This window comes from Phalacrocorax aristotelis, chromosome 6, assembly GCF_949628215.1.
Source record: "Phalacrocorax aristotelis chromosome 6, bGulAri2.1, whole genome shotgun sequence".
Classification (NCBI taxonomy): domain Eukaryota; kingdom Metazoa; phylum Chordata; class Aves; order Suliformes; family Phalacrocoracidae; genus Phalacrocorax; species Phalacrocorax aristotelis.
In genome coordinates, this window is record NC_134281.1 from 8783218 (window position 1) to 8801633 (window position 18416).

The following is an 18416-nucleotide window of genomic DNA, read 5'->3' on the forward strand; positions in this document are numbered from 1 at the left end:
CTCTCTCATTGTCAATCATTTTTAATTGTAGACCTGATGCAACTATCCCAGCTGGCTTCTTCCAAAGTGAAGCTGTAGTCAAATATACTCAACAGCTACTTTTTATTAGAACTACTTGTTCTCTTTAGATCTTACTCCAACCTGTTGATCAACATACTAACTTTTCCCCTCTTGCTGAACAGCTATGTCTGTAAGCAACAGTGAATGCAGCACAGCTTCCTCTTTTCCCACAAAGATAAACATCTTTGTTTTTCTTTCTTTCCACTTGTTCTTTCCTCATCAATGTTTACCCTGAAAAGGGAGCAGTCAGTCCCAGTCTCCAAATACCTAGTAAGGAGTTCACTATAAAGGAGCAGAGTTTTCATGGAACCCTTGAGTAATTTCGTATGTTAGACTTGCTTTAAATACTTTAACATTTCAGTAAGAATAGGATAAGAAAAGATATTCTCTATCCATCCAGGAATAAACCACAAGGGTTTCTGCGCATAGGTCTTCTGCTGTGGCAGAACAGCATGAAATTTGATCCATGCTTACCGAAGGTAAGAAAAGCCAAAAACACACCAATGCACTTTAACTCTGCAATATTTTAGCACACATGGTGCTGTAGGTAGAACAACATGAGTTACATGGTAAGCAGTAAACTGAACAATTTCTTTTTTAAACCTGAAGCTGAACATCACCTTTTTTGTTAGCTGATACTTAGAACTGCTCCGCGTCATCAACCAGAGAGCTTGACAAATCCATGTACCCACAAAAAAAGGAGGAAGTTTTTACTAGAAAACTGCCATCCATTTCTCAGACTCCCTGTGCTTTCATGTAATAAACAAAGACCACAGCCACTACGCTTACAAAAATAACCTTCTGCACATGAACAGTTCGCGATGTTACAATTAACCACAGTGCCTAACTTCATTGCTCCTAAAATCTGCGTGGCAGAACTTGTTTGTGACTTTAAATCCCAACTAGCACATTTGGTATTCAGCTAACGGCTTTGGGGTACACACTTCAAAGCCCAAAATGTATTTACAGAGTTTCTTTCCAGGTGGTAACACTTTCTTATTTAATGATGCATTATTTAAAAATAACTAAATAATCAGCTGAAACATTTTTTTTCTGAAATTAATCCTGTGCTGACCTCTGAGCCCATTGCCTTCTGGGGATACGCCAAGATGATTCTTGCAAAAGCTACAGAATTTCACAAATCGCTGCCAAGAAGAAATTAAGCTAGTTGTTGCTGGACCCGGAGACTAAGATCCAACTACTGGAATCTGAACTGTGCGAACTACTGTGAGAAGACTGTGTATTTAAACAGAAGCTACTGAAGCTGCCAATGATAATTTGTTAAATCATATACATTAACTTGAGCCATAATATGCCAAATGCCACCTGTGCACGTTTGGCAATCTGCTTGGCAGATTACTCCAGCACATCTGTGACACACCACATAATACTCAAGTTTTATTTTGGTTATTAGACTACTACAAAAGATTACTGATACCCAAGAAAATTCTTATGATTTATACAAAACGTTTTCATACTGCTTTAAAAAGACATTAGCGAACAGTGCACACTTAATTACTGAAACAAATCGCTTGCTGCCAAAAGTATGCAGGCCATAATGAAGGCTTACCGTCCAAACTGCAGATGAGCTCAGGCAATCTCCTATGCGGGGGGGGGGGGGGGGGGGAAAAACACCGCCACCAAAAAAAAGCCCAAAAACCCAAAACGCATCCCAACACACAAAAGAAAACCCCAAGCCCCTACCAAGCACCAACCCCCCAATCCTCAGGTCCAATGGCTTTGGGACAAGATTCAGTACATTCTTTTACTATCTGCTTCAAATGCTGCCTTGTACACTTTAACTTTGACTTTGTAATCCATGCTAAATGCCCTCTCTATTCTAAACAAACAACATCTGCAGAACTTCGAAAAATAAAAATATTAAATACTGATGTCAGATTTTTCAGAACAATTAGCTGATGCCAAATCTGAGATAACAGAGAGACAGTAGGACAGATTTATATTCAGTTCACAGTATGTCAGAAGAAACCAAATACATACCGCTGCAGGGACTGTAATACTTAAATTACATATGCTAAAACATCCAAAATACAACAGCATATTAGCAGCAATAGTTAACGGATCATTTATCCCAATCTAAACCACAACAAATATCACATGTTCTCTCCAAAGGCAAGCACTTAATACCAACACCAAAAAAACCCCCTTATGATTAGCCAAAGTAGTAAACCTGCTAACTAAAGGGGGGTGTGAGAACTGGCTGAGAGAGGAAGGAGTGTGGTCATACAATTAGATGAAGGGGATTCATGAGAGACCTTACACTGGCTTGCAGGATGGAGCCAAGTAACACAGTGAGCATCTCTCTACTGCCAGGATCTGCCCTCTGAGTCTCTCCTGGCCGAGCATAAGGTATGGTATGACCTCCTCTATTCCAATCTCACAACCTCCTAGAAACCACAAAAGCTGGTTAAATCTGTATTATTATCCCATTTCTGGATCCTACACTTCAGGTTTAAACATGCACTTATCAGAAACCAAAACGCTTAAGCGATTCCCCACCAGCTCACAGAGCAGCAGCAAGCAAAGCTCACAGTACTGCTCACCTTTGCCACTGCATGACAAACCTATGGAAGTTAATCAAAACACCGGGCATAGTTTTCTAATGACTCAACAGCCCGACATGCTACCATCATCTTTTTCCAATACGTACTGTATTAATGGTTTCCACAATCATTATATGACTCACAGGCACTCTCAGTTTAAGTTTTACAGGTAGCCTTCATTAGTGTTGCTGGGAGTTTAACCTCACTTTATAGAAACCAAAGCACAGAGGAAACAAACAAGTCTGCAGAAAAACTAAGAGAAATTAGAAGGAAGAAACCCCACATCTCTACACTGATGAGCTATCTCCTCTCCTCTGAGCCACAAAGCAGCCCAGATGGTGCAGAGAAGCATCTCTCCTCAGACAGGAGACTGATAACCACAGGGAGATGCGATAAACCCATGGAACGGCTGAAATACCAGTGAAAGGTCATACGGCAGGGTTTCCACAAACAACCTGAAATAACTGTCGTGATGGCTTCCTCAAAGAGCAACCTTGTGGTGCAGCATGGGAGCCCTAACTAGCACGTTTTCATGGTAAGGAGAGGAAATGAAAAGGACACAGGCACATCCCGCTGTCTGCCAAGGGGGCACGCTTGAGTAGCGTGACAGTTAGCAATTTGACAGACAGCAAAGTCATTTTTATTCTAAGAATTTATGTATTAAGAGAGGAAACTGTGCAGGCACTTAAGAAATACAGAGGGAGTCTACGTGGCATGGAAGTTGGAGAGGCTGGCACATGATCATCCAGAGTGTAGACAAATACTCCAGCTGGAGAAAAATACTGTGTTTTTTCAGAATAGGTCATCATGATAAGCGATCTCAGGTGCTTCACACGCAAGACTGAATGCCTGAACATTATACCTTTTTTCCATCTTTCACCTCTGAATTGATCTTGCGCCATCCAAGGAAGATGCTGATATCATGAGAGTGTAACCATTCAAAAAGCAGCAGCAACAACACTGGCAATAAAGGACTTAAATCCCTTCTCCAACCCCACAAATGAAGCACCTGGAGTCTGGCAGAACAGAGGATTTGTATTGAAACAACTCTCCTTGGCTGACTGGCCTGCTCCTGCCCCACCAGATCCCCAGCATCACTGCCACACTCGGCCAAGGGGGTAAAACCATCCGATGTACTGACAGTCAGCAGCTGTACACAGACTAGAAGAAATACCACGAGCAGGCTTTGGACACCTTGTTATATTCGATTGCTTTTAAAAACTAACAACATGTGGTGTTATACATACTAAATACATCACCAAATTTTACAAATCAGTGATAGTATACATCAACACTATAGAATAAATTCTTAAAATGGCAATTCATACTCCAAATACATGCTTAGATTGCATCAGAAAGTATAATTTATATTGCTTCTAGTCAATTAAAGCCCATGAAATACAAAAGTATTAGTTACATATAAAAATCTGTGATTTGTATCAATAAAGTATTTTACTAAAAAGGTCAAATATTCTGATATACAAGGTAATGTTTAAATTATTTCTGACTATTTGTGGTCCAGGGAAAAAAGCCAGCATATGCCCTGCAATGCACTTTCAGCCTACCTAGTTAAGTAGTTTATCACAAATATGCTTTGGAAGAAATTAATTATCTCATTAGGTTTAGCTAATAGTTTGTTTAGCCTTCCTTTGACAAAAGTGACATTTTAAAAGAGCACGTTGTACTTCAGAAAACAAAATCCCACGTGACAAGTTTCAAAAACCACCAAGTACAAGTGACACATACCACCAGGAGTTGTAGAATATTTTGAGAGATTACGGTTTCTCTGCTATCAATTAAAAATGACTTTAAAAGACGCTAAGAACATCACAAAGGTACAGCTTCATTGACACACCGCAATTTTTCAGAACTTCCTGAAGTAATCTCTCCTTTATCCATCCCTGAAATAATGCCACAAATAAAAGACCTAGTTCAGGGAAAACTGACTGTTATGAATCCAAAGTGTGATTTATTTTCATCTTATCATGATAGCATACTTTTTGTTTTAAAAGAACTGTAGGTTTTGAGGATTTCAGCAATTTCCTTCTCCTGAAGTACACTGTGTTAAAGCAAACAAACAAAAAAGAAATACACCACTGCCTGGTAATCAATCACCTGCTGTATTTATGAGCTTTCACATTCAATTTGCTAAAATGAGGGGTGACTGCATAAGGATTTCAAGAATGTGAAGGCTGATAAAAAGTAAGGAAAGCACTACCTCTACATAAAACCACCAAGTTGGCCTTCTTACCTTTCTGAGGCTATTAGTTTGGCAAACTAAGGTCCTTTAATGACATTCACCCCACCCAAGCCTGTTTTTCTCATCAGAATGACCCCGCCTGTTTCCTCTGCACACCACAGCCCTTACCAAGCGTCTTCATTGTTCAGAATGGCCTTAAGAAATACTAGGAAGAACCTCATCATTTCCATCCCCTCCTTCCACATTTCTCTCCAAGTACCAATCTGCCACTGATGTAAGGTTTATGTTAGAGAAAGTTTCATGTTCAGAGATCATGCTCCTACAACGCGATATAGAATGGGAACACTACATTAGTATTTAGACTTTTATTTTTAAAAATATTTCCCATCCCTTCATTTTGTAGTTCCCTCTTCACTCCGTCCCTTTTAAATTGCAAGTAGTGCTTATACAAGAGTTTGAATTAACTTCTCATAACGAGTTTAACACTGGAGCAAGCGGCATTACAACACCCCATGTTTTCGTGTCCACGGTCAAGAAGCAAGGCCATACCTATTCAGTTCTTGAACTGCTTTCTTCAATCTGCCCACAAGGCTTAGCCAACAACTACAATACTGTTTCCTACACTATGGATACCCATTTGTCAGACAGTATTTGGAGATCAGCTGCTCGTTTCAGAAAGACAACCTAAAGTGTCTGCAGATATCCACAGCTCTCCATCACTACCTGAGCCAGTTCCACATCACTGACCTCAAGATAGAAGATGCAGTATGCCAACACTCAGAACTGGGTACCATCCAGTCCTCCCCCTTAAATTTATTTTTAACTGTCAGAATCAGTTTTATATGGTATTTGAGAAGGACTTACTGGACATCCCAAACTGATATTCAGTGGCAGGTGAGTAATCATGTTGGCAAGGGGTGGACTTGCTCTCAGCTGATACAAAGGCTTATAGCAACCACAGTAAGAAAAGCTGATGCCCCTTCTGTTCTTCCGGCTCCCTGCAGCTCTGAAGACTTATGTCCACAAAATTGTGGTTTTTTTAAAAAAATTTTATTACTACTGCCATCCACAGAATGACAACCAAACAAGTAAGAATTATGTCACAAGACCTATCCTTCTTCTCCAAGACACTCTGTGCAACAAGACTGCAGAAATTGAGCAGCAAGGCTAGAGGTATAATCCATGAGGCATTGTAACACAAAAAACCTCAAGTGAGAGGTGGAAATGATAAGAAGTTCACCCCCTGCATAGCACAGGGAGACCCCTTCACAGTCTCTAGGAAGCAGCAGAAGCAATGCCTTTTCTTGCCAAAGGGCTAGAATATTTAAGATGCAAGAAAAGTAATCCCTTGTTCTTAACATTAGAAAAGCCTCCCTACCCATATCCAGCATCTTCTATCCTAAACACTGAGGCAATCACTAGGTGCACTAGGCCAGAAAAAAGGGAGCACGTACAAATATGCACACACAGAGGGATGAAGGAGTGGTTCAGAAGATGCTCTGTCCATCTTTTTTATTAGTACTTGGTTAGAAAAATTCTCCTGAATTTCTCAAGAAACAAAAAGCTGAATACCCAAAACCTCCTATCCAAATATTGGCATGAAATTGTTTGAGATTAATCTCTAGGCTTGAGAGGAGTACGAAAAAGAAGAACTGCCAACCTCCCCCAGTTAGGTTTGTAGGAAGTAACAGAGCACTTGAACTCGCGTAGCACTTCACATTTTCTCAGTCGTCTATAAACACTGGCTAACACCAACCAACACAACAAAAGCTTCCTAGCATAGTTTATATATGAAACCATTGGGCCAGTAAAACAAATAGAAATTGATACTTCTGAAAATAAATAAGCAAGCTTACTGGCCACTGGAAGCATGCTATGCTTTACAACAAAATTTGTGAGTTTCGCTTTTAGCTAAAGTTCATGGTTCACACTGCAACAGTACCCATGTAAAATAATTTGTACAAATACACAAGGAGAAGTGACACACACAGACACAAACACCCTACACATACCGTCTGTGAAATACGCTATATATATAAAGTCATTTCAAAACTGAACCATATGTATGGAGCATTTCAAGAAGGCATTAAAAAAATTAAAAGGAACAAGATCTTTACATAACTACATTACCATATATATATAAAATGATTAAACACAGGTTATGTTCTTTGACATTATTTATAATGTAATGATCTATGTACCATCAATGTAAAAAAAAAAAAAATTGCCAGGCTTAATCCTGATTTAACCTCACCCTTAATTATTAAAAATAGTTAAGCACTTACCATAATGTGATTGAAATGCCTGTGGTTTTACGACCTGATTACAGTGGTTACACATCACCAAATAGAAATCATCATGAGCCGGGCAAAGACCAAATATTGGCATATCTAAAAACAAAAAGACAAAATGGCATCTCTCAGCTGCTGACAATTATTGAAAAACAGTTTAATTACAGAGCCATGACACTAGTGTTGAATCATAATTTTAATACATTTGTATCAAATTTGAAAATGAGGAAAAAAGCATATAATGCAATAGATAATTTTGTGCTGGAGTATTACAAAAGCAAAAATCTTCCTACAAAGACAAATATAAAATGAGCGATTACTTGTAGAAAACATCTATTAGAAAACTGATTTAGGACTGATTATCTTATACCAGATGCAAGAATGTAGTAAAAAAAGACTGACTTCAAATGACAAACACAACATAAGAGGGGATGTTATATGTTTTCTGAAAAGTGTTTGGATTTTATTCCAATTAAATTAATTTTAAAAGTATGAACTTTATTTTCTATTTAATTTTTTAAACCATTTTAAACACACATTCATTTACCAGGCAGTATTACATGCCTAATGGTTTTATTTGTTTAACAGTGCATTACAGTCCAGCCATCTGCTGCCAGAGATCTGTGTAACAGCTATATGAGAAAGAAATACAGATAACAGTATGTCAGAGCATGTGTGGATTTCAGAGATAACACACATACTTGCAGACTTTTACTAATAAAATTAGTTTCTACAAATTAGTTTTTAAGAATACAGTTTCTTAAGAATATAATTTAACAGTTAAAACTGCATTCAGAGATTACTGGAGCATTAAATACAACATTTACTACACAACTTCACGGTATATTACATTTATGTACTTAAGGTGTTATTTGATCATTAGAAGACAAAAAATAGGAAACTGCAAATATAAGAGTATAAATTCATTATTGCCTAAGCACATGGCTAAGGGATCTATAACACTATTTAAAGGTTTAAGATTTATATAAGAAAATGTATTTTCTTAAAAATATACTCAAATAGTAGATTAACATTAACAGTAACTTAGAAATTAAGTTAAACTTATTTACCTCGATGCTAGAACCGACCCCAGAGTTTTGTTTTAAAGCTACTAATTTGCCTACGTGTATTTTTAGCAACATCCATATTTTTGTGCATTAATGGAACACCAATTATGAAACAAATTGAGTGGGCTGTGTTTGAAGAGTGGATGCGCCATAACCCAAGGGAACCGCTGGCAGTGCGACGCTGGCAGCCCCGTAGAGCCCCACGGGCTCCACTTCGGTTCTCACAGACAAAAGAACGTTTCCACACCGAACGGCTTCCAGAATTAAGGGCTCCCTTTGTACTACCTATCCTCATCATAAAAATTGAAGTACCTTTCTTTAAAAAACTAAGGTCTATCGCCAGGTTTTCCAAAACCCGTATTAGTGCTACATTAAAATTAGGCACAACACCTGCAATAACAGCTGCCAACTAGATTTTGCAGCTGGACACAAATACAATGACCACTGGCATCTGACATGGCTATGATAGATCAGAGCTACACTTATCTAATCACAGGCACCTTTTTGCAACTGAGGTTACATTAAATAAATTATAAACTGATTTGCACTTCATTAAGAAGTGAGTCTTGCTTATTTATTTACAGATATTTATATATAAAAAAGTATTAAGACCTCGGGCACGCCTAGCTTATAGTAATCTAGGCAAAACTGAGTAAATATGTGCTAGTTAAGGAATAAAAAGAGTATAATGTTAAATGTCATTGCTAATATCCCATGCAGGAGCTTTTAGGTATGCCTGCGTAAAAAAGTTTCCATGCAGCAAGCAAATACTCCAGGGTCACTTCCATTTGACTACTAATACGCCATGATGAATAGGACAATAACAGCGCGCACTACCTGCTATTTACATTGTTAATAGCACACAGACAGGCTACTACTGTATAATGTCTAACGAACTGTAAATCCACACCCTGTAACCTGTTCCCATAACCATACCTTTCAGACAAGGCTGGATTCACGGACTTTACACCAGCTTGTACAGAATGCAGGGAGGGAAAATCATTAACAAGAGGAAAGGAAATTGCCTACTTCGGTGTCTCTTGCAAGATAAAGCACTCCTTGACACTACTCTGAGACATCATGCTCACGCTATTCAAGTACCCTTTTATGAATATTTGCTGGCAGTACAGAGCTGCAATTTTAAATGACAAGTGAAACAAATTGGCAGAAATTGATGTAAATGAAAACGTTTTCCTATTTCAGTCTGGTGATCCCAAGAAATCTGAGTATCCTTTACACTGTGAAGCACATCTTCAGAGTTTTAAAGTCAACGCTCCAAGCGACAGAAAGCAATGCCAAAATACTAGGAAACACACACACTCATAAAGAACCCTTCTAAGGGTAAAATCACTTGAGGAAAAAACAAAAAAAAAAAAGAAAAAAAAGGATTTGCTGCACACCCAAAATCACAAACGTGATTTCAAGGGAAGACACACAGAAGACTCCAGCCAGATCACACAAGTCAATGTAAAAGACCTTCTACCCCAGCAGTACTCTCCTACAGCACTGACTGTCCAGCAGCGTCTAAACCAGCGAGGAACTGGTGGGAAGGCTAGAGTCCTAAACGCAATTCCTTTTGTTTTCTCATATCAGGTAAAATAAACTGTAGCTTTTTATTATCAAAGCATTTATTTAAAATAGATACAATCAAATCCTTTTGTCAGAGAAACCCATAGCACCCCAAATAAGACTGGAACGTGACTTTGCTGAGCGCTACATGAACACACAAGGCCAGCCCACACACTAGATAATAGGGGGCAAAAAGTAATATCAGCACTTCACAGAGACCTGAACTTTAGTTTTAACAATGGGTTTGGAACTGTGAGGAGTGTGACCCAACCCAGATCATCAAAGACGACTGGAAGAGCACTTCCCAACCCAGGAGCCTCAGTCTTAGGCAGGTATGTTCCCACGTGTTTCACGTGCTTCGCTGTCATTTTAGTCAAGCACAGCAAGAGCAGATTTCAGGGTAATCTTATTTCTGTTTCTGTGTTCCAGTGGGGCAAATATCTATGTGGCACTGTTACGAGACAACAGATTAGACCGTGCAAATGTTAGAGAATACAGAACAGTTTAACAAAACTTACGCAAGAAGTACGTACCCAGAGTAGGAGATGGATACCTAATTTTTCTGTTTCCTCCCCCCTCAACCACTTATGAAAGTTCACAAGTCTTGCAGTTCATATTCTAACGTCTAATACTTTATACCTATTTCATTTAATGACATGCAAATTCTCTATTTAAAAGTCTAATGAAGTTTATAGTATTTCACCAGTGTCATTTCAAATGCACTGTTCCTCCGAGTTTAAAGATTACTTTTTGAAATACTTCACTGTAAATGTAAAGCCTGTGCCTCTCAAGAGCGAGCCTAGCAACCGTGATTCATATGTTCCTCTTTCAAAGCTGGGCTCATTTAACTCTCTCCATCTGGGAATGTTTTTCAAGGTCAAACTAGAAATTTAAACCAAGACCTCAAACCTTCCTTTTTCTTTTTTCCAAAAATGCAGTATTTATATGGTATCAACATAGAAGTACTGTTACAGGAGCTGCTTGTGACATTACTTCTATTAACACCATAAAGTAGAACAACTTAATTTACCTCCATAATATGAAACCTCCGAATGTTGTGACTGCCAGAATTCACTTCTCCTTTCAAATGTAACTTACAGTGTTTTCAGAAAGGTAACTTTAAACAGTATATTGCTGTATTCTTCACCAAGACTAGAACGAGCCTGTGCCATGAGTAATTCAGAGATATCTTAATTGCAGTGTTTGTTGAGTATGTAATAAGGAAAATGCTTCTTATTTGGAAAAGGCCAATACAGCACCTTTTCTAATAAAAAAGGAAAAACAATAACAGACAATCTGGCGTACTGTACACCAAGTAACACAGAGCTCAGCATGTCTACTCTGAAAAACTTTCTTAAACTGAGCTGCCAACTCGTCTCCTCCTGAGGCATGTAGAAGCACACAAGTCACCTAATAATTTATTAGTATTTTCAGCATTTTCTTTCAAGACAGATACACTACAGAAATTCATGCTTGTGGTCATTAAAAGTAACTGTGTCTGTGTAGTCTCAATTTATTACTTAAAGTCATAGACAACAGAACAAATAAACCAGGCCAAATCATGCAGCTAGAGAACCGGTCGGCTGTTTGCATTTATTGAGCCGCTAGATTCAGTGACTGCCACAGCTCCACTGCCTATTTTTATTAGATTTTTTTTTTTAATCCCCCCAAATTTATCAAATTTCCTACAAATCTTGTTGCCCCTTTTCGGACTGGGACCATTGCACAGTCCATCTATCCTAGCATCTAATAAGACAAGATAGCTTCTAGAAATGAAATTATTTATCACCAAAAAAAAAGCCAGGTCACGATCTTCTCCCGGACAGCAAACTCTAGAGGAAGAAGGTAAACGGAGCCCTAATCCTGGCTGTTTGCAGGAGACCAGAACACAAGTTTCCTATTTTGCAGAAGTCTGCTCACCGCAACTGAAAAATAAGGAGGAGAGTGAAAACTGAAAGAGAGGAAGAGAAAGCAAAACTAGCAAGGACAGAAGTAAACGCGCAAAGAACAAACTCGATCAGAATTAGAGCATGAGAATAAAAAACCTGATGAAAAAGTGACAAAAATACATAAGGAGTACTGCAGAAATGTTTTTATGTCGGAACGCTGCTAATGCTCGCTTCTTCCCTCTCCATTCTTAGCATAAGCATCTGCTTATTAAGATTATTTTTTAAAGCCGGAATCTGATTTATCACAAGCGTGTACATACTGCTTGCCATTTCATGTAATTTGACATGGACATTTCATGCTGATGCCTGATGTGAACAGTAAAATGTTTTGACTACCAAGATCCCCACAGCATAGCATAACATGCCTTCCACACAACACCTACCTGATTCTACTTCTGTAATATTTTTAATCACTGTAGTTAATATTAGATGCATTAAGACACAGTGCCCTAGACTATTAACTTTATGCTCACAACAGACACAACTCCCCATTACCTTTACAACTCCCCAAACACAGAATGTATTTTTCTTTTTACCGAGGCCTGATCCAAATCCACCCTAACTAAATGTACCAACTTTTATCGATTCACTAGGCTTTCCATTAAGATGTCAGGAAACCGTTCTAGAGGTACTACATGAGTTAATTGTAGATGCATCCCTTAATTTTGAAATATTGCCAAATATGGATTGTTTGAACTATTTACTTCATGGACCAAATAAGTTCAAAGTGTCCACAAAAGCTACCTTGAATACATTTGCTCCACACTAGCTGTGTTTTTATCTTCTCATTAGAAAATAATTAGTCTTGTTCATACTAAGGTAAAAAATATGTGAGTACACCTTGTTTTAACTTGACTTAACTGGTAGATCTCTTTCTCTAAAGGCATGCTTTTATCAGAACTTTTCTTTAAGATAACACGACTCTCCCGTAACATCTGAAAAAAAAAAAAATATCCCAAAAAGGGGAGAAAAAGCACAGCTGCAGTAACTTAAAACTAGTTGACATCTTGAAGGAAAAAGTTTTGTCCCACCTCCCATAACTTACTTAAAATACTTGCCCCAGCTACTGTCAGATCCTGTTAAAATAGTAAGAATATTTCCCTTGTTTTACCCTTTATGGTTGTGGAGAATATGAACAGCATCTTAATATCTGGAAGCAGGCAAAAGGTCCCAAGTGACTATTTTTAAGAGCTTGCGATTTGGGGGAGAGAGGCACAAGGAGGGAGAAGGAAGGTGACTAACCAGTGTTTAGAACCACATGAAACAGCCTGCACCAAACCCGGGCAGATTTCAAACAGAAAGCGGAGCCTGGTTATAACCAGACTAACAGCTTATAGTCAGCCCCAAAAGCTAAAATTCTGCCAAGAAATCTGCAGACGGGGAATCCTGCCAGATCTATTGCTGACATTAGTTGTCAATAACAAGTAATTTTCAGGTGCAAGGAGGATCTTAGATACAAGCCTGAGGCAGCAAGCTTTCTGCACAAATATCACTACAAGGTATCTTAACTAACTTCATTATCTTAAGTAAAGCTCCCATCAATTCTGTCACATAATCCCTTATTTTAATTGATATGAACATCTTAAAAAAAAAAAAGTGACCTAAGATAGCATTTCAAAACTTACCTTTCATACACAAATACTTCACTTTCTTCAACTGAAATATTATTTCCTACACAATATTTTTCCAAACTATTTTCCAGAAACACTCCAGTTCTTATCATTTATGAACACACGTGGTTTTGTGTATGTATCAATGTTGAAATGAAATTAAACTACTAGCAAATTTTTTACTGTGCACTATGCACGACGATAATAAAAAAAGAATATTCCTAAACAGATATTGTGAACAAAATAACTAAAACCGCCTAATATTCAGAGTGCTCTGGTTTACACAAGTTTTAAACCAAAATAAGAGTTTCTAGTAAAATACACATACTTGAGGGTTTTCTGCAAAATGTCAAGTAATGAACGCTTATGTATTAATAGAACACAAGTATTTTATGAACCATATGCGCAGGCATAACAAATTTGTGCTTGCAAAGAACATATGCATAATCAAACAAGCTGAACTTAAACCAATGAAATTTACATACAGAAACACTTTTTTTAAAAAATTGTCCCATAAGGTTTGCGCTCATTTGCTTCACATACAAAAGAACCTTTTAATATAAAATAAAGCAAAACAAATGGACATTCCCATAGCCAAGCTGTTTCATTTAGGCTCAGAAGGAAGCATTGCCGAAGTATTTTCTGCAAGGTTATCTATTTTTTAAATTCCTTGCCCACTCCACTCTGTCCATTAAGTAACTTACATTTTTTGCACATACAGCTTTGGAAGCCCAGCTATTTGCAGAGACATTTGAAAGGCAGCACTCTCCTTGGGTTCTGAGCACAAGTGCACGAACTTTGTTTCACCGTGCAGTTGTTGATTGATCGGGTGAAGGAAGGAACAGCTGAAGACTTGATTAAATGTTTTTACTGTATTTTCAACTTTGGCAAATACAGCAATTACACAGCATTTTATTGAAGTCCTAAGAATATCCAAACCTCAAAGTTTTGGCTCAGAGAAACTGATTTCACTTCAAGACCCAAAACCCCCACAATCTAGTTTAACTAGACACAGGCGCTGCATTATGAGATTTACTAGTGTTAGAATGCTTTATCTCTAAAAGCAGAGTCCTCTCTCCCCAGCCTCCTTTCCAAACTCAAGACAGCATATTCTTCCAAAGCTACGGTTCTGTAGTTTTCACTTTGCTTTCCCAAATTCAAGGCAGTATCTTGCCCAGTGAACCTGAAAGGGCAAAAAAGGACCTACCTCTTCCGGCTCTCATTTTCCGTGGGTTCAACCATGCTGCATTTCCAAAATCCCATCCCCTGCACCGCCCCCCTCCAGCTTCACCTCCAGCAAAAAGGTTTGCCACATGCTGCAGGCAGTAACACTCCTCCACGCGTACCCAAGCGGCAGATCCAAACACCAGTCCTTTTGCAAGGTTATGAGCACATGATCGCTGCAATTCTCCCGTAGCCTTTCCTCTCTCTCTCTCAGGGTGCAGAACGCAACACTGACAGTCGCCACATCTCCTCTGCTCTAAAATTTAACAGTGTTGGGAAATTTCTGTATCATGCCCACTGATAAAAACAGAGCAGCAGATACTAGAGAAGTGTGTCATGCACACGTGCACCTGCCTAGCGTGCAGCTGGGAGTTCTAATTTTAGGCTCCCAAGATTCGAATGTTCCTGTAATTATATATAAAACATATATTAAAGCAGACATCTTCATATACAAATTCAGCTATACACAATCTTTTAGAAAGTCTAACACAAAATGTATGTCAAATTGTTCATTCAAAACTATTGAACAGTTTTTCTAAGTTTATTATTCAGAATAATATGAAATTTCACTGAGCAAGTTAACAGAAGATTGTCTGTGGAAAGACTGATTAATAAATTTCTCAGTGAAACACAAGTAGCAAATTTAAAGCTTTTCAGCAGATGAAAAATTCTCCCCCACACATTGTATTATGTTACATCAGGTATTCATCAGCAATTTGAATGAAGTCCATCATCCGCAAAACTATTCCCGCTTACGTATTAATTAGTTTTCAGAGTTGAAGGTTTTTAAAAATTTCTCCCGCCAATTTGTATATTACGTAAATGTTGAACACACAATTTGTCATACAAGAAATCTTCAAAGTCATGCATTATTTTTAGGTGACATGTTCTCATCATGCCACTGCTCTATTTTAGCCAACCAATTCTTAGTTATGTTTTTGTGGGGGAAAAAAAACCCTGTTTGTTACATACCTAAACCTAAGGCACCTTAAGGAATCCTCAACGTTCAGTTTAATTTTGCGATTATGACACAAAAATCAAACAGAATTCAGGAAATACACTTGGGATTCACACAGAAATATTAAAATCTGGGGTAATTTAACATGAAAGGGTACACAGAAACACTTCAGTTGTCATGTAGAAAAATAGCGTCTATTATGAGGGGACAAAAAGTTCTGGCCAAGCAACTCATCACAATCATAGGCTCAATTAAAATTAATTATATGATCCAAAGAATATTCTGAATTGCACCTTAAGCCATATACCCCAAAGCATGCTACCATTACAAATTGTTTTAACATCCACAGGTTTGGTGCTTTTCTCCTTTCACACACAGCACTCCGTGTGCTTTGCAGCAGCTGTACTTTTGTAGTAGGAAAAAGGAAGTTTATTTAAATCTAAACTCACAGTTTACATAAAACTGCTCATTGCAGCAGAAGTATTTTGATACATCGTGACTGCAAATGGTGAACATGTTCCAAGCTCCTCACCCTTTCACATCTCTTATCTAGGCTTTTGAGGAAAAAAAAATATGGCATGGGTGGGTTTTGCCATCTTTCCCTATGTAACTGTCCACATCATGGCAACGCCACTGGGTGCTGGCCGCATCTCGGTGCCCGGTAACCGAGGCAATAGAGCAGTAACAATCATTCACTTACAGGTTTACACATTTTTCATACTATCTGAGGAACACAATGTATCCATGACTGTATCTTTTATGATAGGAGAATACAACAAAATTTAGCAATACTAAAAAAACCAAACCAAAACAAAAAACCACCAAACAAAAAAGCGACATCAGAAACACCAGAGTCAATACAGTCTTTAAAAATACAAACTTTTTCAAACCCAATAAAAGGAAGAACTAGAGACAGTTATGCATCTCTTGTATGATGGCGTTAGTGCAATCTCCATATTAAAAACATCACCAGTTAACACATTATTTTCCCTGCCATGTGGAACACGCGTACTGCTCATCTTTCAAACTCTCCTACCCTCTCTCTTGCTGACCATGGCCCCAACTCCTGCCTGATACTGGCACACATTCGTTAATTCTGCAAAGCCTATGTATCTTTGCACAAAGAATACTCCGCATACATTTCACATCGTGCACCTGATACCTGAGGGGGAAAACCAGCATAGGCAAAAAAAAAAAATTTAAGGAAAATAGTACAGCTGACCTGTCAAGTGAATTCTATTTCAGTATTTTCTTTTATTAGGCAACCCAACTACCTAAAACCACCCCACCCTTGCCACTCCCATTCTCCATGCACTAGAACATCCACTTCAAAAATAAGACTGTTTCAATCATGTTTAATACAGCTATAAGGAAACTGATGCCTGTCAATTTTCACATACCAACTTACATTTCTGCACTCCTCTCAATCTGGCAGGCACTACTAAGGTTTTCCATTACATTTTACTTGCTTGCTTTACAGATTTACTAGCAGTTGATTTGAAACAATAAAAAAAAAATTGCACAGCAACAGGCGTAAGTGTACTACAGCAAAAAAACCCCAACTGTACTGTGATATTTAATAAGATTAAAAGATAAAGTCGAAAATAAAACAATGCTTTTGTTGTTATACTGCAGTAAAAGACCTAATCCACTTCTTATGTATTTGAACACACATGTAGTGACACAAAGTATTTTAAACTTGGCCATTGGATACCTTTAGACAAATAACTGTGACTATTTCAATTACAGAGCTAAGGAACCAGTAAACCATGCGCCTTTACTTCTCACAAGTTATATATTCCGGCACATACAGAGCTACAGTCATCAGAGCTTCCCTTCCCAGAGGGGATCTATCTATTCAGAAGTGTTAGGCTTCAAACCAGTACCAGTTGTCCTCTGAGACAGTTATAATAACTAAATAGGTAAGCACTGAAGAAAATCAGGCTGCCTGTTCACAGTATAAGGTCAATACTTCCACTGCTTGCTGTTTGTGATATAACACAAACCCAGTTCAGCCTAAAAATTCTTTATGGAAGTGGAATTTTTTTTATTGTTATGGAATTTCAAATTCTTCTAAAGAAGAAATTTCGTTTTTGCCTTTGCATGTCATCTCCCTTTTAGAATAAGCCCATCGCTATCCTTATTTCAGGATGTACTGCTTCACCGTTAAGAGTGATTCGCCTTATTTTAGGAGCCCGCCTTCACAAAATTTTCCAGAATTCCGTCTCCAAACATTATACATAAAATACATGATATCTGTTACAGAATAAAAAAGACACTAAAAACACTGGCGAACAACTCTGCACCAGGTATTATCCTTCCATATTTGGCACTAGTTCTCTGCTACTTAAAGCACCTATTTCACTCAAATAGAAACAGGTTGGGAAGGACTGCAACTTTTAGTATTTTTGAATTCAGATGTATTCAGAAATGGAGATCACTTAGACCACATTAAACGAGCAGAAGATCTGAAAGGGACAACATGCTTTAAAGTAATTTTTCTGCTCTTTCATGGTCTGGGCCTCTATAACCTAACCAGAACACCAGCCCACTTGTGATGCACACGGAAGGTAATTCCTATAACAAAACAAAACAAAACAAAAGGGAAGGAGAAAAGAATTTGCCCAGACTCCTTAATGTACTGATTTGGTTGGTTCGGTCTAACTCACATTTTTGCAGACACTTCTAAGACTGCTACTCTCCTCTGGCCCCTCTGCAGCTAACAGTGCTCGTCACACTTGGGATGACAGCAGAGAGAGAGTTATGAATGGACCTAAATACACAGGGGGAGGGGGAAAAAGGAACGTTTCTCCCTTTTGTAGGCCAGCTAGGACACAAAATGCTCTGCTTTTTTTTGGGGGGGAGGTACTGAATTGGTCACAAATTTTAATTTTTAGACATCTCTTATGAAAAAGGACATCAGA

At 38.2% G+C, this 18416-nt stretch overlaps 1 protein-coding gene across 5 annotated transcripts in view; it reads right to left on the minus strand.

The window, feature by feature from the left end:
* ATXN7 (ataxin 7) overlaps positions 1–18416 on the minus strand; it is a 90615-nt gene that overhangs the window by 32756 nt on the left and 39443 nt on the right. For 4 of the 5 annotated variants that reach the window (XM_075095773.1, XM_075095772.1, XM_075095775.1 and 1 more), the window contains one exon: positions 7110–7214. The exons of the other annotated variant lie outside the window; for it this stretch is intronic. In XM_075095773.1, the coding sequence (XP_074951874.1) occupies positions 7110–7214 (105 nt within the window). The remainder of the gene's footprint in view (positions 1–7109; positions 7215–18416) is intronic. 5 annotated transcript variants of the gene reach the window in all.